Below are 27,257 nucleotides of genomic sequence, written 5' to 3'. Positions count from 1 at the left end.
AGATCAAAAATATGTTTAATTCCAGTTTTTGTTGTTGTCGACTTCTTTTTATTGAGAAATGACACTAAGATGTATTTGTATAATTTCAAATGTACTGTTTTGTTTCTTTAAAAGCAATTTACTTAAAAGAAAATGACAGAAATATTGTTTATCAAGACTATAAAATGTACACACTGTAGTACATACATTGCAAATGTCAAACAAAAATAGTCATTGTAAGAGCAGTGTAAAACAACACCAACATACACATACTGTAACACTCCTGAAATACTATAGTAATCAGACAGTCTAATAAAAGTATATATTATATAGAAGTATAACGTTTACCTCACTTTTAGGGCACTGATGCTTACACACACACCAACACGCTCACACACAGCATTTATTTTTTACAGAGTGATCGAAAGTTGTCTTCGATCGTCATCACCTAGTCTGTAAATACAAAGTTTATAATCAGTTCATCTTTTGGCCATAAATTACGTCAAAAATGTTTTAACAAAGATCATTTTAAAGATAAAATCAATGATGGCAATGCGTTTGTGAAATGCTTACTTTAGTACCACAAGAAGGTCCAGTGTAACCTTGACGACAGTGGCAGAAATTTGGGAAAACACACCTCCCCCCATTGAGGCACGTTTGTGTACAGATGGCTGTAAGGGAAGATATTCAATACATTTAAATTAAATTCAATTAAATCATATAAATAATGTACAGTATATACATCGATCAGGCATAACATTATGACCTAATATTGTGTTCGTCCCCCTTTTGCTGCCAAAACAGCCCTGACCCATCGATGCATGGACTCTACTAGACCCCTAAAGGTCTGCTGTGGTATCTGGCACCAAAATGTTAGCAGCAGATCCTTTAAGTCCTGCAAGTTGTGAGGTGGGCCCTCCATGGATCGGATTTGTTTGTTCAGCACATCCCACAGATGCTCGATTGGATTGAGATCTGGGGAATTTGGAGGTCAAGTCAACACCTCAAATTCGTTGTTGTGCTCCTCAAACCATTCCTGAACCATTTTTGCTTTGTGGCAGGGGCATTATCCTGCTGAAAGAGGCCACAGCCAGCAGGGAATACCGTTTCCATGAAAGGGTGTACAAGGTGAGCAACAATGCTTAGGTAGGTGGTACGTGTCAAAGTAACATCCACGTGGATGGCAGGACTCAAGGTTTTCCACCCCACAAGAGCTGCAGTTTTGGAGATGCTCTGACCCAGTCGTCTAGCCATCACAATTTGTCCCTTGTCAAACTCGCTAAAATCCTTACGATTGCCCATTTTTCCTGCTTCTTACACATCAACATTGAGGCCAAAATGTTCACTTGCTGCCTAATATATCCCACCCACTAACAGGTGCCGTGATAAAGAGATAATCAGTGTTATTCACTTCACCTGTCATAATGTTATGCCTGATCAGTGTATAAGCCAAATATCAATCTACTTTAACAGTAAGCATCAATGTTCATCATCAAAGGTGACCTCAATACACTGACAAAAAGTGAAAATTCATTAAAGAGGACCTATTATGCTCTTTTTCAAAGTCTTGATTTTGTTTTTGAGGTCTACTAGAATAGGTTTTCATGCCTGAACGTTCAAAATACATTCTTTTTCACATTGCAGCACCTCTCTTCACAGTCTGTCAGTAACACTCAAAGTTATCTGATTGGTCGGCTGGGCCAGTGTGTTGTGATTGGTCAACTGCTTCGACCGTGTTTTGGAAATGCCAAGTCCCTTACCATAACTTTGAGTTTCAACACACTACTAACGCAAATCAACCAGGCCTCGCAACTTTTATTTTTCATTTGCCATGGGCTGGAATTTTTTAAATGAGGAATATTGTGACATGAATGTTTCCGGAAGGAAACTCAAGACTACAATCGAGGTGTTTCATGGAGTTCACAAACAGCGTTTACTGATATATAGAGAGGACTTTATGCATTTTAGCTTTGCATTCCATTTTCTTGCTCACACAGCAACATTATACACTAAACAGTTTAAAATGTAAAAAAAAGCTTAATAGGACCCCTTTAGGAGCATTTAGGATTCATCAGGACTTACGAGTTTGGCACTGCAGACCCTCCCATCCAGCTGGACAGTGGCAGGTGTTCGGCCCCACACACTCACCACCATTTTTACATTTCTGTAAACATGACGCTACACATACAGACAATACTATATGTTATGTTGCATGTATTTGATATTACAAGACAAAGCTTTGGTAAACGTTAAAATGTGTACTAACAGAAACTGTTACATTTATGTAGTTTGTTCAAAAGTTTGGGGTCAGTAATATTGTTTTGAAAGGAATTGATACTTTTATTCGGCAATGATGCACTGAATGGATCAAAAGTGACAGTAAAGACATTTATAATGTCGCAAAAGATTCCTATTTCAAATAAATGCTGTTCTTTTGAACTTTCATCCATCAAATAATCCTGAAAAAACTATTTTCAACACTGATTATACAAATCTTTTCTTGAGCATCAAATCATAATATTAGAATGATTTCTGATCATGTGACACTGAAGACTGGAGTAATGATGCTGAAAATTCAGCTTCATATACCATCACATGAATACATTTCACTTTAATATATATTAACATAGAAAAGTTATTTTACATTGTACAAAAATATTTCACAATATAACTGTTTTTACTGTATTTTGATCCAATAAATGCAGCCTTGGTGACCTTAAGGATTTCTCAAATCTCTTACGAATGTTGCAAATCCCTCCTCTCCATCCAGAAGGACAGGAACAGGTGTTTGGCCCGACACACTTTCCGTTGTTCATGCACATGGGGTCACACACACCTAAACACAGCGCATATAGTCCAAACAGATATATCATGCTCGAATGCATGCTGGATGTTGAAACAAATCACAACAACAGAAATAGATTCTGGAGAAAATGACACAAATGAACACTCACTTTTCTGGCATCTCTTCCCAGTGTATCCTTCAGGACAGGAGCACACGTTGTTTCTCATGCACTGGCCTCTGTTTTTACATGGAGGATTACACAGAGCTACAAAGAACGACACAGCTTAATTAATAATCAATAATTAAGGCCATTTATTAATTGTGCAGCATGAAATAAACACTTGTACCTATCTGGCACTGTGAACCATAGAAGCCACTAGGACAAGCACAGATGTTTGGTTTGATACAAGTCCCTCCATTTAAACACACAGGCTTACAGTCAGCTGAGAATTAAAACAGTTAGGAAATGTATTATAATCACGTTAATTAAACCCATTTGTTTGAATGTATTTAAATACATTTATAATCAATATTTAAAGTCAAAATTGACAATTTTCAGTATTGTTACATCTCTTCTCTGATGACGTGTTTACAACCTGTCACTCACATGAGATCAACCAATGGACATCGACCCGATATACAGAATCAAGACTGGTCCTACATTTTTTTTCTTGTTTGAGAAGCCGTTTCACTTGGATATGTGTCACAATAGGGAACAAAAGACTATCGCAACTTCTGTTTCATGCTGACTTTAAGGATGAAAGCGCACCTGAGTTACACGTTGGTCCGTACCAGCCGGGTTTACACTTACAGACATCAGGCGACACACACTCTCCACCGTTTTCACAATGTCTGTTACACACCACTGAAAACACAAAGGCAATGACGCACAATCATTATAAACCAATTTCTTCACATTTAGAAATTATTTGGAAATGTCTGCTCACTAGTTTCACATCTTGGTCCCACATAGCCATATGGACAAGTGCAGTGATTTCTGGACAAACAGCGCCCACCATGTTGACAAGGTGGATCACAGCTGGCTGAGAGGCAAGATAAAAAATGTGTACATTTACATGATATCCTCTGAAACCATCTGAAGTCATATAGCAAAATGGTTAAACATTTCTGAATTTGTAAGGTCAGAATGGAGTAAGACACTAAAGATAGAGTTAACCTTCATCACAGGTGGGACCGTTGTACCCTACAGGACAATCACACACATTGGGCTTCACGCACTTCCCTTTGTTCTTGCAGTCTGGTCGGCAAACAGCTGATGGGACAAGATTTATCAGATGTGAGTTTGAAATTAGTCATAATGTGAATTAAAATTAGTATTTTTTAATATCTTTCAAGCTAAATGAATGTCACAAGTTGTGACTGACCAATGTGGCAGTTGTATCCAGTGTAACCCTCTTTACAGGTACAAATGTTGGGCTGTGAGCACTCCATATTCTGACCACAAGGGTAACGACACAAAGCTGCGCGCACACACACACACACACACACACACACACACACACACACACACACACACACACACACACACACACACACACACACACACACACACACACACACACACACACACACACACACACACACACACACACACACACACACACACACACACACACACACACACACACACACACACACACACACACACACACACACACACACACACACACACACACACACACACACACACACACACACACACACACACACACACACACACACACACACACACACACACACACACACACACACACACACACACACACACACACACAAAGACAGAGGAAATGTTCAAATGTTAAAACAATCAATTTGATAATCATTCTAACAATAATATTTGAATAAATGTCTGGGCTAAAATTCTGCATCTTATATAATTATCTTAAGAGGATGATTTTAATATTTGATATATATATATATATATATATATATATATATATATATATATATATATATATATATATACATACAGTATATATTAAAATCAATGTATTGGTTAACATTAGTTAATGCACTGTGAACTAACATAAATTAAACAATGAATGACTGTATTTTTATTAACTAACGTTAACTAATGTTAACAAATTGTAAAGTGTTACCATATATATGATTTATAAACATCCTATGATTTATATATATATATATATATATATATATATATATATATATATATATATATATATATATATATATATATATATATATATATATATAAAAGTATTGGGATTCCCCAATCACTTCCATGGCCACTGGTGTATAAAATCAAGCACCTAGACATGCAGACGCTTCTACAAACATCTGTGAAAGAATGGGTCGCTCTCAGGAACTCAGTGAATTCAAGCCTGATACCGTGATAGGCTGCCACCTGTGCAATAAGTCCATTCGTGACATTTCCTCACTACTAAATATTCCACGGTCAACTGTTAGTGGTAACATAACAAACCAGTTGGGAACAACAGCAACTCAGCCATGAAGTGGTAGGTCACATAAAATCACAGCGCGGGGTCAGCACATGCTGAGGCACACAGCGCACAGAAGTCGCCAACTTTCAGTCAATAGTTACGGACCTCCAAACTTCGCGTGGCCTTCAGATTAGCTCAAGAACAGTGTGTAGAGAGCTTCATGGAATGGGTTTCCATGACCGAGCAGCTGCATCCAAGCCGTACATTACCAAGTGCAATACAAAGCATCGGATGTAGTGGTGTAAAGCACGCCGCAACTGGACTCTAGAGCAATGGAGACGTGTTCTCTGGAGTGACCAATCACACTTCTCTGTCTGGTAATCCGATGGACGAGTCGGGTTTGGCGGTTGCCAGGAGAACAGTACTTGCCTGACTGCATTGTGCCAATTGTAAAGTTTGGTGGAGGGGGGATTATGGTGTGGGGTTGCACGCACACGTGTATATAATGAAACCAACGAACACTCACTTTTCTGGCATCTCTTCCTAGTGTGTGTGTGTATAAACATTCATAGGAAGAATGAAGAATATATATAGTGTATAGATGCAGCATATCTACTTATATGTATTTATTTGTTTTATTATATAAGAAAGTATTATATGTATACATTTTAACAAATGCATTTTTAAGCATGCATCTGCTATTGTACTGGATTTAATTTAACTGTTTCCCCCACTTTATTATAATTTATTTATTTATTTTTAGATTTTGGTGTGAAATATGACCCAGAAATGTCTTGCTTTTTTCATGAGTGTCAACTACTACAATGAACAATGTTTTATTTTGTCATGCCTCATTTATCAGGATAAATAGCTCACGTTTGCAGGTAATTCCGTTTCCTCTATAGCCGTGTGGACAGCTTCCACATCTGAAGGAGACAGATGTGGCTTCACATGGTACTCCAGAAAAACAGGGGGAGTCCGCACAGGTTCGGTTGTCCTCAGCGCGTTCAGGGTTAAATTCTTCTTCATTCAGCTTCTCTTTGGTTGAGCTGCTTATTGCTTTCGTTTTGGTCCAGCCTAGGCTATGTGTGGTGGTCTTCCTATCAACAGATGAGGTCCACTTGTTGCTAGGAGATCTTTCAGCTCCAACAGAAGGTTCCGCTGACTTCCTAGTGGAAGAAGGGTTGGCCAAAGAGGAAGTGGCATCAGAGAGTTTGTCACCCTCCCTCAATAGTATCTGTCCTGCAAAATAATAAGGGTTAGAAGGTTGAGCCTGAAGAAAAATCTACACAAAAGCTATGTATTCTGGTTTCTCTGTAATAATGTTGCTCATGTTGATAATGTTTGTACAAAGAAAAGCAACTGACTGTTTGCTGTCCTTGATGTGCATGTTTGTCCATTGCCGTTGAGTCCAGAGGGACACGGACCACATATGTAACCAGCAGACGTGTATGTGCTCTCAAAGCACTGGACTCCAGGATAACAGGGCTGACTGGCACACGGGCTCTGCCCTTCAGACGGAATGTACATATTTACAGTAATCACAAACTAACAACTGATACATATACTAGAGGTGAAAAACTGTGTAATTATTTATTATTCCCACCTGGAACAAGCTCGGGTTTGCTGGGGTTAATAATCTCACTTTTTGAGGTAATTTTATGACTGCCTTCATCGATTTTATCCACTGTCTTTTCTAAAAAATAAAAAAAAACAAGTACATAAAACATTGAAATTATGAGATAAAGTCATAAAAATGATGCAAAAAGTCACTTTTTGTCAAAATAGTTTTTTCCCTGACTGTATTTGTCATTATTTTGATGTCATAATTGTCTTTGTATATCAAATTTAATTTTTTTGTCATAATTATCACTTTCTATCTCAATATTTCTACTTTTTGTCAACTGACTATTTTTTGTCAAATCCAAATTTCGACTTTTTAGCTAGAATTGTTTTGTCATAATTATGTCTTTTCACCTCACAATTTCGACTTTTTGTCATAATCTTGACTTATACCTAATACATTTTATGTCATAATTATGACTTTCTCTGTCACAATTTACCAAAGCATGACTTTTCTTTCTTATGTGGTGGCAGAAATGGGCTTCCATAGTACCAATCCTTTTGAATCGGTAAACTCATGTGTATAAACTCAGCAAACTCAATTATTATACTTATGGTAATGTTTAAATTATCTATCATATATATATATCTTGGTTAAAATCGGTTCAAATTACTAGACAGCCCCATACAAAGCATGACATTTCAATGTGAACACTGTTATTGTACACAAGAAATGTTAAAACAGGTGTAAGCTACTTGTCTTGGTGCAATATCAGGTTAACATTACTTTCAACAGCCACAAAAATGGATGGTGTTTGAGAAAGGGTTAAAGTCAAAATTGACACAGTTGACTTAAACACATTTATGGTTTGAATTCACAATTCATCCTATTCCAAAAAAGAAAAAGAAAACTCTTTTTGTAATATTTCCTCATAATGTTAAAACATTCTCTCACTGACTATTTGATCATAAACCTAAAACTAAGTATGAGATATGGGCATACGGTTGCAGGTCGTCCCATCTCCAGTGAGGTATTCAGGACAGGGTCCACACACAAATGAGCCCATCGTATTTCTGCAGGAAACACCTGGGTAACACGGAGCTGATAAACATTCATCAATGTCCTCATCGCAGATTACACCTGTAGAACATGGCAGCAGGAAGCTCTCAAAGGTGATCAACAAATAACAACTACACCAATATTATAACAGATCCACTTCAACATTAAATGATTGTTTTTACAATATTGTTTTAGGTGATCAAGTGAACTGACCTGTGAATCCCTCTGGACAGTGGCAGATATAGGAGTTTTGTCCATCCACACATGTTCCTGTGAGGCATGGGTTTGACCTGCAGTCATCGACATTGATTTCACACCTGTCCCCCTCCAAACCAGCAGGACAAACACACAGGTATTCACCAGATCCCGGGGGGAAGTTAATGTTAGTCACACAGGACGCTCCGTTCTGACAATCACAGGGGTGAGCTGACACCTGGGAAGTATAATATGAAACCATACAGTCATGTGAAAATGTTAGGACACCCTATTGAATTCCATGGTTTTCTCCATGAGGAGTGGACATAATAAAAAAAATATCTGGTCGTTGGCAGGTCTTAATTTGGAAAATAAAACCTCAGATGAACAACAACACATGACATATTACACCATGTCATTATTTATTTAGCAAAAATAAAGCCGAGATGGAAAAGCCATGGGTGACAAAGTTAGGACACCCTTACTGTTAACAGGAGTTAAAAGGGAAAGTAATGGTCAGGAACTGCTAATCAAATGCCTTTGATTAACTGATCACCAGCAAGTGTGATGACCTCTATAAAAGCTGAAGTTCTGGCAGTTTGCTGGTCTGGAGCATTCAGGGGTGTGTGAACACAATGCCAATGAGAAAAGACATCAGCAATGGTCTTAGAGAAGCAACTGTTGCTGCCATCAATCTACAAAGGGTTACAAGGCTATTTCCAAACAATTTGAAGTCCCTCATTCCACAGTGAGGAAGACTATTCACAAGTGGAAGACATTCAAAACAGACACCAATATTCCCATGAGTGGACGTCCCAGCAACTTCACCTCATGATCAGACTATGTAATGCTCAGAAAAATTGCCCAAGAACTACACCTCACACTCTACAGGCCTCAGTTAACATGTTAAAGTTCATGACAGTTCAATTATAAAAAGATGGGTCAAGTATGGCATGTTTGGAAGGGTTGCCAGGAGAAAGCCTCTTCTCTCTAAAAAAACCCCCATGGAAGCACAGCTTAGGTTTGCAAAGTTGCATCTGAACAAACCATAATACTTCTAGAACAATGTCCTTTGGACAGACGAGACCAAAGTGGAGATTTTTGGCCATAAAGCACAGCGCCAAGTTTGGTGAAAACCAAAAGAGCATATCAGCACCGACACTTCATACAAAAAGTCAAGCATGCTGGTGGAGGGGTGATGATTTTTGGCTTGTTTAACATTGTTTAAACTTAAACATTTTATATTTGAATCTGGACTGCATGTCCTAGATATTGTTTGAATATGTTCTGACTATTTATTGTTCAGTCACACACTTTACAATAAGGCTCTATTATTTAACATTAGTTCATTCATTAACAAACTGACAGTGAAAAATACTTCTAAAGCATTTATTAATCTTAGTTAAATGTAAATTTCAACATTTAATAACACATTATTAAAATCAAAAGTTGTATTACTGCATTATTTGATGGACATTAACAGTTTTATTTTTTAACTGACGTTATCAAAGAATAATAACTTTGTAACAAATGTAGCTATTCGCTCTTTGTTAATGTTAGTTAATGCTTTAACTACTAGTGAGACCTTATTGTAAAGTGTCATCTATTGTTCTTTATAATTATTTTTCACTTTAACCTGTTTGAAACATTTGTTTACTTTATACATTTTTGTGTATTGCTTTATTGTGATTAAATGTTCGGTTCTTTTTGCCATAAGAAAAAGTTATTAAACCTGTTATAGTATGACAACACTTTTTTGCAACTTATTTCAATATCGTGATAATACCGTATACCATGATAAAAGCTTCAGCAATTAATCACAACATGAACATTTGATACCGTCACATGCCTAGTCCTGATACAGAAAACCATGGAATACAATAGGGTGTCCAAACATTTTCACATGACTGTATATGAAGTATATGTAACAGACTAGCTTTCTAAAGTTTGGGGATGGCAATATTTTGTATTGTTTTTATTTTGTTTTGTTGAAAGAAGTCTCTTATGCTCATTAAGGCTACATTTATTTGATCAAAATACAGTAAAACAGTAGTATTGTGTTATTTCATTACAATAAAACAGTAGTATTATTACAATTGAAAATAACTACTTTCTATTTTAATATATTTTAAAATGTAATGTATTCCTGTGATGCAAAGCTGAGTGTTCAGCATCATTACTCCAGTCTTCGGTCACATGATCCTTCAGAACTTTCAAGTATGCTGACTTGTTGCTCAAGTAACATTTCTTATTAGAACCAATGTTGAAAACAGTTCTGCTGCTTAATATTTTTGTAGAAACTGTAATACATTTTTGTAAGGATTATCTAATGAAGAGAAAGTTCAAAAGAACAGCATTTATTTTAAATAGAAATATTTTGTGACATTATAAATGACTTTGCTGTCAATTTTGATCAATGTATCCTTGCTGAATGAAAGTATGCATTTCATATATTATAAATGAATACTTTATATATTAATATATATATATATGAATAATTACTGTAATTATACTGTAATTATAAAACTGAGTTACATCAATTTAATGATACAGAAATGTTTTTGGAAGCCATTTGGCACCCCCCTGAGGCACAAAATTGTACATCAGCAGTCTATCTCAGAAAGATCTGTAAGACTTTTCAGGTTTGTAGAAGCAACATTTTACCAGAGGGTTTCTAAAGCTCACCTTCACTGCTGCACGTGTCTCTGCGTTACAGTCATCAGTTACAACCAGTTCAAAGGTCACTGGTGTGGTGGACAGAGCTTTCCAGATGAGCAGACCAGCTGGAGAAAGAACAGCGTCTCCGGGCCCTGACTGGAGCGTGAAGAGAACTGCAGAGCCCTCTGGATCCGTGGCTGAGAACTGATAGACGAAATTCTCTCCATAGAATGTCTTCAGACTGAGCTGACCCGCGTGAAACACCGGTGGCTCATTTTCTATGAACACACTCAGAACTTCAGAACAAGGACTGACACGACAACATCAGTCATTATGTACATTGGAAAATACATGTATAACATATGAAAAAACGAGTAAGTTCTCTAGGTTTAGTAAATATAGGAAATAGGAAATAAAGACTGATATGAACATACTCTCAGCAATGGACCAGCCGTATTTGGAAAGATCTGGTCTGCATGTCAGACAGGGGCTGCTCAGGCTGTGATTCCCCTCCTCATAACACAGTCCATCAATGTTACATGTTCTGTCCTGAGGGGATATTCAAGAAAAACGTTTTTAAACTCTATTATTATTAAAGTTATGTTGAACGTTCGTCGGTTCCCGTCCCCTGAATTGAATTGAACCTTTGACATTGTTACACATGCTTATCACAAATGTTCGTGCTGGATTTAAGTTAAACCGTAGAGTGTGAGAGAGCCCCAGTTTTAGAGAACTGAACAGTGCCAGTTTTGTTTGACCTGAAATTATTTTGCTGTACATAATTACAAGGCTGAATGTGAAATTGTTTCCTGTATTTAAAAAGCCTAAGTACATGTAATGATAAATGATGAACAGTGTGTGTAAACATTTCAAGATAAAACGTGCACTGAATCTGGGTCAACTGATCAAAAAAGTTTAAAGAAACACCATTTAGACAAATTACAAACAGATCATGGTGAAACGTATGTTTTTATACTTCTTGTGAAAAGGTTTACAGTGATGTACACTACCATGAAATATTTGAGGTCGATAAGATATTTTAGTGTTTTTGAAAGAAGTCTTTTATGCTCACCCAAGCTGCATTTATTTGATTAAAAAAGTAAAAAGAAACAAGTAATGATATGATATTAATATAATTTTCCTTTATAATATATATTAAAATGAAATGTATTCATGTGATGTCAAAAAGAATTTCAAAATGAATTTTCAGCATCACTACTCCAGTCACTTTTAATAAATTGAATGTGTCCTTGCTGAAAAAATAATAATTTCTTTAAAAACTCCTTCTAAATTAACTCCTAAAAAAACATCTTTGACCCCAAAAGAATGGCAGTGTATCTACATGGGAAACACAGCAGATACAGACTTTATACTTTGTGTGAGTGTGTTCTTGTTATGGACATCAAGATCTTTGAAATGGACTTTATTAATTAAATATCTTTGAATTTGGCAGTCTTTTGTGATTAATAGGATCTGGAGTGGGTAGCACAGACCTTTAGGGTGCAGATAACAGAGGTGCTGACTGTACAAATCTGGCATGTGCCGTCAAAAAGAGTCAGTATCTTTGCGTTGCTGAAGCTGTGTCCATCATTAGACACCTAGAAGACAGATAAACAAACACATAAATGTCATTTTCAATACTTTTGAATACATTTTAGTTTTACATAATAGTTTATAGATCAATCCCACAGCAATGAGTGACAAACTCACTTTGATTTGCCAGCGCAAGACTGGTTGTTGTGCAGTGGTGGAGGATTGTGGGTCATCCACAGGGAGCTGGCACTCTAATGAGGATGAACTCTGGAAGGAGGCGGGCACCAATCGAGCATCATCCAAAGACCATTCACCATTTACTATCTATGTAGACAAAACAGGTTGTATTCAGGTTAATATGTATTTATCTTCATGCCCAATTTAATGCTTGGGTGGCAATGTGCTGTCACCTTTTCCTTCACAACTTCACACTTGAGCTTGTAGGACTTTTTAAAGCCTTGACCAAGAACCCTAACAGAGGAACAGACGCCATAACGGACATCACACAGTCCTCCATTCTCCAATTCTGTGATCTCTGGAGTCTCATCTGCATCAGGAAAACAGAATAACTGGCTAAAAACAAATGAAGTGCACATTAAAGTCTTCTGGATCAACACACATATCCATTTACTCATTTGCAAATGTTGCAATGATTTTACAAAAAAAATAAAATAAATAAATAAATACATTTTAGGCTATGTAGAGATAATAATTTATATTTTTTTGTTTATCTTCCCCACTTGAGATCAGTTTTACTCCTTAGAATGAGTCATTAAAGCATAACATCCATGAATTAAAAAAAATCATAATTTCAGGCAGTAATTTATATGAATGTATAAAGGGAAGTGTATATTTTAGGGGCTGTAACATGTCACATTTTTTGCCAACCTTTTTGACTTCCCAAGTTCACTAGTTCATTTTAAATATCAAGTGATATTTAAATAAATAATAATCGTTAAATTAAATAAACCTGAGATAAAATAAAATGTAAATAGTAGATGAAAAACTTAAACACAAAAAAAGGCATTTTTTGTCAAATAACCTAAAACTGACATAACATAAATTAAAGCTAAATAGTCATATAAAAACAAAACAAAATATAATATAATAAAAATGATAATATCACTTAACAAAATTACTAAGACTTAAATTAAAAAATAAATAAATATATATATATATATATATATATATATATATATATATATATATATATATATATATATATATATATATATATATATATATATATATATATATATACATAAAAAATAAAAAAAACTTATTCAAAATACTAATAAATACTATAGTAAATAAATAATACTAAAACAAAAAGTACAAATATTCCATGCAGCCTCTTAATTAATATAGGCTCATAAACCATGCATTCATAATTCAATATTTATTGATAATTTTAGATAGAGTAGCATGTCCCAATGCAGAACAAGTGAACTCATATTTCAATTATATAAAGTACCCATACACATTACAGACACACCCACCAGACACCTGGCTGCAATCATAAGAGCCAAATCCAGGGAAGCACGAGCAGCCCCACTCTGTGCACTGTCCATTCCCGCTACACAGGCTCGGGCACCTGAGGGAGGCCAGAACATCCTGGTTCTCCATCCTCCTGCCAACGTCCTCTACCACCCTCCTCTCACACTCATTCTCCAGAAGGGGCACGGTGGCTCTTATCCAGGCCTGGTCATCCTTTAGTTGTTGGTCTATCACACACATTTCCAATGCCTGCTCCAGCATCTCGCCCAGGAGACGGCCACAACCCAGCCCCACCGTGGAGTTCCTCAGGGTTCCCTCGCAGAGCCGGCGGACCTCGGATTCCATCAGGCCTGACTCAGTAGGCCAGGATGGTACCAGCGGTTCAGGTGAATTAGATGAAGAATGGTCCTCGGGGAAATGATACGTTGACTCCTCCAGGTTTGACTGCTGTGAAGATGTTCTGGAGTTGTAATATCCACCTTGACGTCTGCTTCGGCTTGTGACACGTCTCTGAGTTTGGGATCTCTGTGGGTTTAGAATACGTCTTTGACTTTGGGATCTTTGGGGATTCATAACGCGTCTCTGAATTTGGGATCTCTGAGCATTTGTTCTGCTTCCCTGAGCTGGACGGTGTCGGGTGGGCCTGCCGGGAGGAATGGACGTCTCTCTATGAAGTGGGATAGACCTGATATACTCAGCAGTTACATCCAACGTAGGGATGATGGAGGGAGATTGGACGCGGATAGAGGAAGAACACCTGGAGGAAATAGTAGACTGGTGCGATGCTCCGCTGGTTGACTGGTGTTTCTCTTGTTGACACTGGCAGTACTCGTGGAGACTGGAGTTGCTTTCATAGATGGGGATCTTGTCAAACAAGCTGGTACTGGGTGCCAACCTGGTTTCAAGGAAGCATAATAATCCATATTAAGGAGGGATGCACAAGAAAATCAGCATCATATCGGTTAAAAGATCATTTTTAATGGGTATACACTACTGTTTAAGGGTATGGGCACAGTATTTTTTTTTTTTATAAATACTAATAAATATAAATATTTTTTATTCAGCATTAAATTAATTAAAAGTGACAGTAAAGACTTTTGCATCTTTACAAAAGATTTCGATTTTAAATAAATGTTGTTCTTTTGAACTTTATTCATTAAATAATTCTGAAAATAATTATCATGGTTTCTACAAAAATATTATGCAGCATTGTTTTCAACATGGTTTATTAATAAGGAAAAGTTTATTGAGCACCAAATCAGCATATTAGAATGATTTCTGAAGGATCATGTGACTGAAGAAATGGCTTCTGAAAATTTAGAAACATAGAAAACTGGAATTGTAATAAAATTGCACAATATTGTAATTTTTACTGTAATTTGGCTCAAATAAATGCAGCCTGGGTGAGCATGATAGACTTCTTAAAAAAAAAAAAAACCTTACTATCCCCGTTACGGTTGTTTTTTAGTTTAATTTTCACTCAGTCTGCTAAGTTCCCGTTTGCCTGTGTTCTCATCAGTGTCTTTGGTTACTTTGGTACCCTTTTGTTTGATACTACAGTTACTCTTTAGTTCCCTCGTTTGCTCCACCTGTGTTTATCCAATCATCTTTGTTTGCTCTTAGTATTTATATGCCTGTGATTTATATCACCGGCTATTACATGTAAGATACATATTTTAAACCTAATATCTCTCTATTGTCGGTTCTCGTTAAAGCGCTAGCTAAGTTTAGTTAAGGTTTATCTTCTGTTTATTTGTTGAAAATGCCCGACGTTGTTTAAATAGCAAAAGCACGCGCACCCATCTGTTCGCCCATGGCGTGCTGGTCTGAAAACGAGGCGTGTTCAGGCGCATTGTTGGCGCGTTGCTATTTTGAGCGGAAATTTGCTATTTTGCTTGGGCGGAAATTACACAACTGAAATCAACTGCACCATTGACCAACAAAAGCCTGGTCTAAAGTCAATAGCGCAGTATTTTTTGTGTTATTTACAGGGGGCGCTAGTAATATCCGCCTATAGGTGGGTACGCAACGAGCGTACACTCTGCTATTACACACAATGACGCGCACACAAACATTTTTAAATATTAAAAATAAAAGAATTCCTCTCTAGAGAAGCATTCAGTTTTTCCGCTCGCAAATTCGTCCATGTAAATAGCGAATCTGCCATGGTGCAAGTGCAACTGGCTTTTAAAGGGAATGGGAGATGAGACTGTGATTGGTTTATTGCACATTATGCCTAAAACACACCCATGACTCATTAAGAGACTAGGTACCCTTTTGGGCATGCGCCTGGCACGCCGACTATTTTTTCCGTCGTTAAACTAGCAAAAGTGCACTTCAGACCATGCGCTCAGATCGTTTAAATAGGGCCCTTAGTGTTCATCCTTAAAAGCACTAACAATTTAATAAGAAATAATATTGTAATTTAAAACGATTTATTTTTATTTTTTATATTGGTTTTATTTTTAACTACAAAAAATAACCTGTCGCCCATAACATATTTTCATATCGCCCGTAATTTTGATATTGTGCATCCCAAAAAAGAAGCTAAGGCAAGCATCACTAAAATTACTGCTCATACTTACATTTGTGAATGTAAATAAATCATAAACCCCACAAAAGTATTACAATTCGAATATTGATCTAATTCAACAGGGTGAGTCTCACCTCCACGCATTTATAAAGGAGATGCTGTCCTCTACAGTCTCTCCACCCTCTTTGTGGTAGTCATTCATTGGCTGTCCATCAAAGGTTCCACACAGGCCTTCAGTGTGGCCTTGTTCAGAGCCTGGAGCCCTTACAGTCAGACTCATTCCCCAGTCAGCCACATCCGCACGCACAAATGCCCCAGACAAGAACATAATCTGGACAGAAAATGCTTATATTTATCACTTTATCTGGATTAAGCAGTATGTATAATGCAACTCTATTATCTTGAACATGTTCTAGTCATCATGTTTATCAAACTTTACAAGAAATAATAAAAAATGAATATACACCCAATATCACTCACAGTGACTTTGCGGCCCTGGTAGGACTCAGTAACACGGATGCCACTCTTTACCGGATCTCCGTTCTTCACAGAGAGACGTGGCTTTGTCTCTCCCAACAGCCCGTTACACATGTCATAAGTGACCACATAACCATCGTCCCTGGCTGCAAAGCCACAGACACACGAGGTGGGATGTGCGGTCATGCTGGCACATTCCCACTGTCGCACATGCACCTCAAATGGTCGAGCGGTGCTCCTGTACAGTACAAAGGTGCCTATCTGGTAGTTATCATACCTCCTGTGAACGAAAAAACAAGTGGTTTTAAAGGGTTAGTTCACCCAAAAAAAATAAAAAAATGTGATCAATTACCCATAAGACTCTTAAAAACACATTTTAAATTAAATCTGAGAAATTTCTGTCCCTCCATTGACAGTTCACCCAGCTACCACTTTGATGCTTCAAAAAGTTCATAAAGAGTTCGTAAAACTAACCTAATTGAATGTTTTGTTTCTGAAGAGATTTGGTCGCTTTATATAATGAACAGATTGAATGTAGGCTTTTATTTACATATAAATCAGCAAACACAAACAGAAGCTCAACCGAACATGCTTGGCGTGCGAGAACAAACCTCATTGGTTCTTGCGTGGTATGCAAGCGCCCATTTACCCCAACTGATATGGAAGGACAGAAATCTCTCAGATTTCATTAAAATAACTTAATTTGTGTTTCAAAGAAGAATGAAAGTATTACAAGTTTGCAACGACTTGAGGGTGAGTAAATGATGACATTTTTTGGATGACCCTTTAAAGAGGACCTACTATGCCCTTTTACAAAGTCTTGATTTTGTGTGTACTAGAATACCTTTTCATGCCTGAATGTTCAAAAAACATTATTTTTCACATATTTTACATTGTTACATTGTGATTGATCAACCGCTTGGAGCATGTATTGGAAATGTCACGGCCCTTACCATAACTTCATGTTTCAATACTCTACTAATGCAAATTGGGCGGAATTTTGCCTTGGGCAATTTTTTTTTGCCCGTATGCCTTGGGCGGAAATTATTTAAATGAGGAATATTGTGACGTGAACGTTTCTGGAAGAAAACTCAAGACTACAATCGAAGCATTTCAGGGATTTCAGAAACAGTGCTGATATAGAAAATAACTCCCTTTGTAGTGAACATTATGCTATGTAACTGTGCAGACCTTTTTATGCTCAAACAGCACTAAAGAAACTAGAATAGTATATATAAAATAGTAATAATTATATTTATAATAATAATCATATATATTATTACTTTTTTTTTTTTCAAATACAAAAAAACAATACATTCAATACATCAACTTTCAATATTGGACTATAGTTTGAGTGTAGAGTTTTTACCTGCCATCAAATGTGATGATGTGTGGGTCCGTAAAAGTGTAACAGTGAGCAGATGGAACGTCCTTCACAAGAATCTGAGAGGAAGAACAAACATATACACTGATCAGGCATAACATTATGACTAATATTGTGGTGATCCACCTTTTGCTGCCAAAACAGCCCTGACCCGTCAAGGCATGGACTCCACTAGACCCCTGAAGGTGTGCTGTGGTAACTGGCACCAAGATGTTAGCAGCAGATCCTTTAAGTCCTGTAATTTGCGATGTGGGTTCAGCACATCCCACAAATGCTCGATTGGATTGAGATCTGAGGAATTTGGAGGCCAAGTCAACACTCGTTGTTGTGCTCCTCAAACCATTCCGGAGCCATTTTTGCTTTGTGGCGGTGCATTATCCTGCTGAAAGCCTCTAGGGGCCACCACAGCCACCAGGGAACCTTCTTCATCACCGTTTCCTGAAAGGGTGTACATGGTCTGCAACAATGCTTAGGTAGGTGGTACATGTCAAAGCAGAACATGTACCACCCAGTTCCCAGCAGAACATTGCCTAAAGCATCACACTGCCTCCGCCAGCTTGCCTTCTTCCCATAGTGCATCCTGGTGCCATGTGTTCCCCAGGTAAGCGACGCACACGCACCCGGCCATTCATGTGATGTAAAAGAAAACGTGATTCATCAGACCAGGCCACCTTCTTCCATTGCTCTGTGGTCCAGTTCTGATGCTCACATGCCCACTGTTGGCGCTTTCGGCGGTGGACAGGGGTCAGCATGGGCACCCTGACTGGTCTGCAGCTGTGACCATGGGCCCCATACGCAACAAACTGCGATGCACTGTGTATTCTGACACCTTTCTATCAGAACCAGCATTAACTTCTTGACCAATTTGAGCTACAGTAGCTCGTCTGTTTGATCGGACCACACGGGCCAGCCTTCGCTCCCCACGTGCATCAATGAGCCTTGGCCACCGATGACCCTGTCGCCGGTTCACCACTGTTCCTTCTTTGGACCACTTTTGACAGATACTGACCCCTGCAGACCGGGAACACCCCACAAGAGCTGCAGTTTCACTTCACCTGTCAGTGTTCATAATGTTAATCGGTGTATATATACAGTCAAACCAAAAATTATTCAGACACCAGATAATTTTTTTTACTAGTGGGTGCAGGACACTATAGTTAATTTATGTAAGTGAGGATAGCAAAATAAAGTAAACTGTGACATACCAAAAATTCTTCATACAGTGGACTAACAGTAAAAATTTGGGACCAACATTTTTCAGACACTTTGACCTGACCATGTTTTGCTTAAGTGTTTTTTCTTTAATTGCTAATGCGACCTTTTACACCACAGACTGAACAAAATTGGTATTATCAAATTGTGTACTTAAATCTAACAGCTGACAGCTGATTGGTTGATTGTAATCCATTACATACCTTTCTATCAAAGTTATCTGACATTATCAAGATGAATTTGTTCTGACACAGTTTAACTCTGAGTTCTTGTCATATTGTATTACCATTTTCAAAAATATAGCGAATAAACTGTGATAATGTGAGAAAATGTTGAAGGTGTCTGAATACATTTTGGTTTGACTGTATGTTTCCTAAACCACATATAATATACAGCATATATAATCAAATAAGGCCCACCTGCACACTTTGAGGAGCGTACCCATTCCACAGGAAGTTGGTGCTGATTATGGGTTTGATGTGTATTTCTGTGCTTCTGTCTCCATCATTCCATATATCAGTCACTGCGCTGTAGTGAACAGATGCTTGGCTACAGAATCCATTATGACAAGGGATTTGAAACAGCTCGACCTCACAGGAGGACAGGACTAAATCAACACCCAGGTCCTTCTCACCTGCCACTGGAGACAAACCTTTTAAGTAAAATGTTCAGTTATGGGTGACATGGTGCAGTTGTTGTTTACAGTTTACATGAGGGACATTTCTGACATATTAATATTTAGGAATAAAAAATTACAAGTTTGAGCTAAAGGATGAATCACATAAAAGTCCCTTGCATATACTGTAATGAGAATAGGGTGACAATGCAAGACATCTTAATAGTCTAAAAATATATTTCAACATATGACTTATATTTTCTTTATACGTTTTGTTTTGTTTTAATTTTTGACTCCACCTTGACTACTGGTAGTAAGATGCAAAGGCAGAGTGCATCTCTCTGAGGAACAAGGTAAAGGTACAGTGCTCTCCACTGTCAGTTTATACTCTCGCCCATCTTCTGAAATAGACACAGCTTGTGGTTTCATCTGGAAAATATGCATAAACTATAAGTCTAGCAGAAAACAACTCTTAACTAATACAAACAAACTGTATTTCACTGGACGAGAATAGAGACATACTTGGATCCCTGCATAAAACTCTTCACTCTCCACAGGAAGGCTTTGTATATTAGGAGACTCCAGAAAAAAACTAGTGCAGCTGCAATGGATCTGAGACATAGATATATAGGTTAAGATTCAAAAATATGAATTTAAATTCACGTGAATACTGAATACAAAGTGACTACCCTGTCTCCCAGTCGCAGGTTGATCCCATCCAGCTCGATGAGAGCAAAAGTCTCTATTGTGGTGTCTTTCCTGAGCTCTTCTCTGTTCCTCTCGGGTGAGAGTCGCCACCATGTCACTACATATCCCAGAGAGCTGTTCCCACTACGGTCATCAAACGTACATTTCAGGTACACACTGTTGTCAGAGAGCTCAGCAACAATCAGTGGTACTGCAGAAGAGGGAGGCTGGAGTTCTGAGGGATAAATTACAAATACTGCATATATACATAGACATTTAGTTTAGGATCCAATTCACACTATTAACCAGTTGCTTAATAGCATGCATATTACTTGGATATTGGCTGTTCATTAGTCCTTATAAAGCACACATTAATGCCTTATTCTGCATTACCATATACACCCCTCCCAATATAATACCCAATAAAAAGTCGTAGTTAATAGTGAGAATTGGACTCTATACTGTGAATATCTAAATATATATTAGTTTTTATATTTGTAGAACCCTCTATGGTATGCATTATGTTCTAACCATGAACTACAATTTTTAAATTAATAAAGTTTGTATTACATTAAATAGCTTTAATCATACTAATCAAAACAGATTTTTTGGGGGAAAAAAGTACTTGCTATATGGCAACGCTGTACCGCAATGAAAAATGGTCACAAAATTAGTTTTCCTTAATTTTATTTTCTATTTAAATGCACATTTATTTTAGAAATTGCTATATTTATATACTTGGAACCCATGCAAACCAAAAATAAGTAGATTCCTATCATTAAACCTTCAAAATGCCAAAACTCATCTTCAAAACTCATCCTCACTCTCTCACATGGAAGAGCTAACTCTGCACTCTTCCTATTGCCCCTTTTCCGTAAAATATTGCTGTATTAATTTTCTAAAAAAAAGAAATAATTTTGTTATTTATACATAAATACAAATATACTACAATAAACTGCATTTATATTATTGATGCTACTATATATTAAAAAATCCCAATGGGGAAATACATTACTACAATTCCACTGTGGTACAGCGTTGCCATATGGCAACATATTTATTTTTCCGTAGTGGTACAGTGTGCATTGCCATATGGAAACATTAATATTTTCTCAATTTACAGCAATTGTTTTTTGTTTTGCTATATTAAACAAAGTTGATTTGTGAATAAAAATATCTCATTTACATTCCAAAGATGCTGCAAAAATAATCCCCCTTGATAGGAAATGTTTAGAAATGAGGCAGGGGGAAAGACAGGGGGAAATATAGTTTTGGAGGGACATTCAAATGTCATTTTACTTAAAAACAGCACATAATTGGCTACCTTAAGGCCTGCCCTTTTAATTCCCATAGTGCAATATATTGTATTTTTTCGTGAATAACAAGAAAATGAGTAGAAATTAATTAAAGCCATATGGCAACTCTGTACCATAAAGGGTTAAGTCATTAAAGCCAGAAGGTAACAGATTTCTGTAAACTCTTATGCTCCCTTGTCAGATTTGGTGACCCTGCTGTATGTCTATTGCTGTTTATAAAACCAAAATGTTTTCTGCATTACTATAGAGAATTTGGAGAATATTAAAGCCATTTTGTGTGAAATAGAGCGGGGACAGGGATTTCAGGCCAAACTCTTAATTATCATGTCTATTTCACTTCCAAGACATGCTTTATGATGCCTGATGAAGGACACTTCTAAAGTAAGTGTGTTAAAGGATTCCACTAGAAAGAAAAGTGGGTAAGAGCCTCTGTTGGGGTGCCTGAGACCAGGAGAAGGATCACAATTGTGATCAGCTGCCAAGGCGACGCTCCATGCCACAGTTGAAACACAAAAACAACACAAATACATGAACTTCTGCTAGATTCATTAGCAGGATAACATGGGGGCAGGAACATTCCAATCATATGATTGCCAACTCTAAACTGCCTGCGTGACAAAGAAATCTGGGGAACCTTTCAGATAATATGCAGCAGTTCATTTTACTGTATTTCACAAGCTCTGAAAAACCCTTTGGTGGAAAAAAAGTGATGAAAAATGAATGTGTTAAATCTATCCGTTTTAAATGATTTAGTTTTGAAGATGCAGTTTTAAAATATTGGTGGACAAGTATGGACTACTTACCACTGCAGGTTCCATCGCTATTCCTTTGTCTCCCATCACAGCTGGTTTGATTGGATTCCGAAATCTCTGCGAATATAATAAAATGTAATGATGAGTGTATTTTTGAACACCATCGGGCGGAGTGACTGCGGTTAAGGGAAAGAGCTTTCAGATTTACTGTACAAATAGATTTGACAAGAAATCTGAGGTAAATTTAGACTGTCGAAAGCTACAGAATAGAGAAGCAAATGGATTGCTGCAGTTCACAGAAACAACAACTCCAGGCAGCGAAATGTGGTTTGCAGTTATTGGTTTGTGTCAATATATTGTCCCTATATATTGTATTGTTATATATTGTATTGACAACTCATCAATTAAATAATTCCCATCTTATTATCAGCATAATTGGAAAAAACTATACAAGTTTTGGGGCTGGACGATATGGTGATATATATATAACATTGATATTAGTGATCACCCGGTTTTAGACCTACCTATATTGTATTTATATTGCAAATTTTCTTTATGCATTTTCCCGGCGTCGAAATCAGGCTCATATAAATGTCAGGAAACACAATTCCTGGCTGAGTGTTGACATTCCTTGGGGAACAAAATGTATAACTGTACCTTTAAAAAGTACACAATTGGTCCTTAGGGTAATATTATACCAATGTTTTCCTCTACTTAGTGGTAAAAAAATGTACCCTTTAAAGGAACACTCCACTTTTTTTTTATAATAGGGTCATTTTCCAACTCCCCTAGAGTTAAACAGTTGAGTTTTACCGCTTTTGAATCCATTCAGCCGATCTCCGGGTCTGGCGGTAGCACTTTTAGCATAGCTTAGCATAATTTATTGAATCTGATTAGACCGTTAGCATCTGTCATCTTGTCATTTTCCGTCGGTCTTACTACATGATGTAACTACTGAAGAGTCAAGTTTTAAATAGGAAAAATATTGAAACTTTGGTCATTTTTTTTGAGCGACATGCTAACGGTCTAATCAGATTCAATGATCTATGCTAAGCTATGCTAAAAGTGCTACCGCCAGACCCGGAGATCAGCTGAATGGATTCGAAAATGGTAAAACTCAACTGTTTAACTCTAGGGGAGTTGGAAAATGAGCAACTCACTGTTGAGTACCATCACTATGAGTACCATCACTATGAGTACCATCCCAGTGACAGTCCCTACACAATTTTTTTGAGAGTGAATATCCATGGATAACTGGATTTTTGGTATGTGTGATTTTCGCAGTTTCCCCTATTAAATCCAGTCATGCAGCAGCTATTTTGCCACTCAGTCCAGCTGAGGGGAAGTGTTCTGGCGAGAAAGTGACGTCAATGCATATCCTCCATTGCTTTTCAAACACCACACTTTGAATGTTCTTATTTTTCAAAACCTTTGGGATGCATGATGCAGAACCAGTGGATAATCATGCTAACATTTCAAATAGGCCAGTGAGGTTCATTGACTTGCCTTCAGCGCAATATCCCATGCATCCTTGCGTCGGTTGGAGCAAGTACACATAAAAGTCCCCGCAATTGCGTACGGTGACAGGCAGGCGAAAAAGACAGCAGTCTTTACTGCCGCTTCCGAGGAACTGCCAGGTAGCACAGGCCGTCATCTGCTTGACCTCTAGAGGGCGTGGGAGAGTCTCTCCTTCGGCCAGGGAGAGCCACACTGGGGCTTGTGTTCCACACTGATTCACCTGTAGCGGTTACCGTCATATAGAAACATAACATAAAGGAACCATTGTTCAGCAGGCTGGACCAATTACATAGATGTACTGTACTGTACTGTACCTCCACACAATTAGTGGGCATACGGGCCGGCTTATCAAAGATCTGGAACTGATACCATCCAGGAGAGAGTGAATGATCACAAACAAGCTCCTGCAGGGCAGACTGGAGCAGCTGCTGTGAGCTGAACCTGGTGCTTCGGTACGGGCTCTGAAGAACAGTATAACCCCCACGACTGCATTCAGGGGGCTCCACTGCAATAATACACACAAACGCATACTTTCACTCACAGAGGAATGCAATACCACATCATTGAGACAAGTATGAAATCAGGTCTTTTATTAACACTACCATTCAAAGTCTGGGGTCAGTAAGATTTTTTAAAGGCTTTGATGGAAGTCTCTTATAATACAGTTAAAACAGGAAAATTGTGAAATATTACAATTCTTTATATTTCACAATTTAATTTATTCCTGTGATTGCAAGGCTGAATTTTCCTTTGTCCTTCAGAAATCATTCTAATATGCTGATCTGGTGCTCAAGGAACATTTCTTATTATCAATGTTGAAAATAGTTGTGCTCTGCGAAATGTTTTTGTGGAAACATTTTAGGGTTCTTTGAGGAATAGAAAGTTCAAAAGAACAGCATTTGTTTTAAAAATAAATATTTTTAACATTGTAATTATCTGTCACTGTGGATTTTTTTATTGTGGACAATGTAATGCATTTTTATTACTGTAATAGTCAAATGAAAATATGAATTTCATGAAATACAAAAATTCAAACGAAGTAGCATCTGCAAATTAAAGATGCTCTTTTCTAAGAATTCACTAAGTGTCTCTTTCCTTATGAAATCACCATTTGACATCCAAAGGAATGAAAACATGTCTCTGACAAGAAGCAACAATAATTTGAGAGTAATTCAAGCACTTGATGGCTTGATGTGACAAAACCAGTCATAGGGGTAATTACTACATCATCTGAAAGCTGATAAATTAATAAGCTTTCCACTGATGTATGGTTTGTAAGGATAGGACAATATTTTGTCAACTATTTGAAAATCTGGAATCTGAAGGTGCAAAAAAATCTAAATATTGTGAAAATCACCTTTAAAGTTGTCAAATCAAATTCTTAGCAATGCATATATTAGGCCTACTACTACTATAAATTTTTTGATATATTTACAGTAGGAAATTTACAAAATATCTTCATGAACATAATCTTAACTTACAGTTTTTCTCAGTCGCTTTGGTACATTTCTTGAATCTCGACATTTGCAAAATAGTAAGTGCTTTTCTCAAAACAATTCGTACAAATAGCAAACCACCATGTTGTCAATATAACCGAGTACACTGGAGGGATGTTCTGATGTAAATATGGCTAAAGTTTTGATGACAATTATTGTAAATTGTAGGTTACACCTTAGTGTATGTGGGAGTTTGAATGCAAGAGACTGGACAAGATTCACATTTACGCTTTTACTGTTTGTACTGTAATTTGTTGACAGACCATGTCATTGCGATACAGAAAGGAAAAGACAGCACTGCATAGCACAAAGAAAAAAACAAAAACAAAAAAAAAGTAGAAATGTGAACGTCTAATGGAAATGTATAGAAATATGCTTGACATATTATGACAACTTGTTCAACCGTTTTGCATGTAAAGACTTTTTTGAATGCTATGAACTAATGGCTAAATGTTGTGGGGGGTGAGACTATTCAACAGAGACCCATTATAATACATTTTGATCAACATGACGTAAGAAATTGATAATGTAGGAAACAGCCAAGAATTGTACTCATTTGCATGGATGTACCAAAGCATTTGCAACTTGTTCAAAGAAATTAGAAACTGCTTTTTTGATGTGCACAAGTGACACAATGATGTGAAGATTGAACAGGTAGTTTTGAGAATTTCAATTCTGATCTGAGAAATGTACCAAAGCGACTGAGAAAAACTGTAATATCCTAATGATTTTTGGCATAAAAGAAAAATCGATAATTTTGACCCATATTATTGACCCGTATTGTTGGCTATTGCCACAAATATATACCCGTGCGACGTATGACTGGTTTTGTGGTCCAGAGTCACATATACTGTATCTTTTGCTGGCATAAATGGGAAGAAAAAAAAGGCACAGTGGTAAGATGACATGCTGATTGACTGTACTCGATGAAAGGACCAAATTCAGATGAACAAATTATGCATGGTGAAAAAGCCACATAAAGTAAACATATAATAGTAGTAGCCTAGTAGTGTAGTGCAAGTCACTTCACGTCATGTGATGTCAAGGCGCCCTTGGGAAGGATGGGTCAGGATATATCTCATGGGAATTAAAACTTTTTATTATTGTTTGTCAAAATGACCGTTAATTTCTTTAAGAGTAAAACTTTTTAATTAAAAAAAATATAGATAATAATAGAAAAATACCTAGGGCACTTTTAAGTGTGATGACCATAGCTACATTATACAAGGTAATTAATAAATTGATATACAATTATTAATAATGAATTGCATAATAAAGTGATCAAATAAATTGCAAACTGCTCTAAAAAATACAAACTGCTATAAAAAAAATAAATAAAGCAACCAAATCTGTTGGCCAACCTTCTCTATATGTAACAAGAATGTAGCCTATTGTATAGCATTCAGTCCAAAGTATCGATCCACTTACCTTTTTGACAACTAACAGTGTTGTTTAACATAATAAATACAATAGCAAGGCACTCCACACAGATGTTCAAACGCATTTCCGTCTTTAATGCTCTTTAGAAAAACTGTAAGAGCGTGTCCAAACCGATAACACTATTCAGGTTAAT

The 27,257-nt window shown here is 37.0% G+C and overlaps 1 protein-coding gene across 1 annotated transcript; it reads right to left on the bottom strand.

Moving 5' to 3' along the window:
• Positions 1-35: 35 nt before the first annotated feature.
• Positions 36-27,188, bottom strand: vwde (von Willebrand factor D and EGF domains; the record flags this gene model as incomplete). Its single annotated transcript, XM_079823807.1, has 32 exons — positions 36-432; positions 553-650; positions 2,062-2,157; positions 2,720-2,815; positions 2,934-3,029; positions 3,112-3,207; positions 3,534-3,629; positions 3,712-3,807; positions 3,942-4,037; positions 4,150-4,245; positions 6,064-6,429; positions 6,555-6,698; positions 6,794-6,883; positions 7,754-7,891; positions 8,024-8,243; positions 10,691-10,941; positions 11,098-11,212; positions 12,157-12,261; positions 12,374-12,520; positions 12,607-12,743; positions 13,696-14,588; positions 16,361-16,557; positions 16,707-16,983; positions 18,073-18,146; positions 19,719-19,933; positions 20,215-20,344; positions 20,438-20,527; positions 20,605-20,837; positions 22,722-22,787; positions 24,177-24,408; positions 24,503-24,693; positions 27,113-27,188. 32 exons carry the CDS (start codon positions 27,186-27,188, stop codon positions 424-426), a joined length of 5,262 nt encoding a protein of 1,753 aa, XP_079679933.1. The 3' UTR covers positions 36-423.
• Between the last annotated feature and the right edge of the window lie 69 nt (positions 27,189-27,257).

Source organism: Gobio gobio (genome assembly GCF_949357685.1).
Source record: "Gobio gobio genome assembly, chromosome: 8".
Taxonomy (NCBI): Eukaryota; Metazoa; Chordata; class Actinopteri; order Cypriniformes; family Gobionidae; genus Gobio; species Gobio gobio.
Note: the sequence above shows the minus strand (reverse complement) of the source record. Positions and strands in the feature narration are given on the sequence as shown.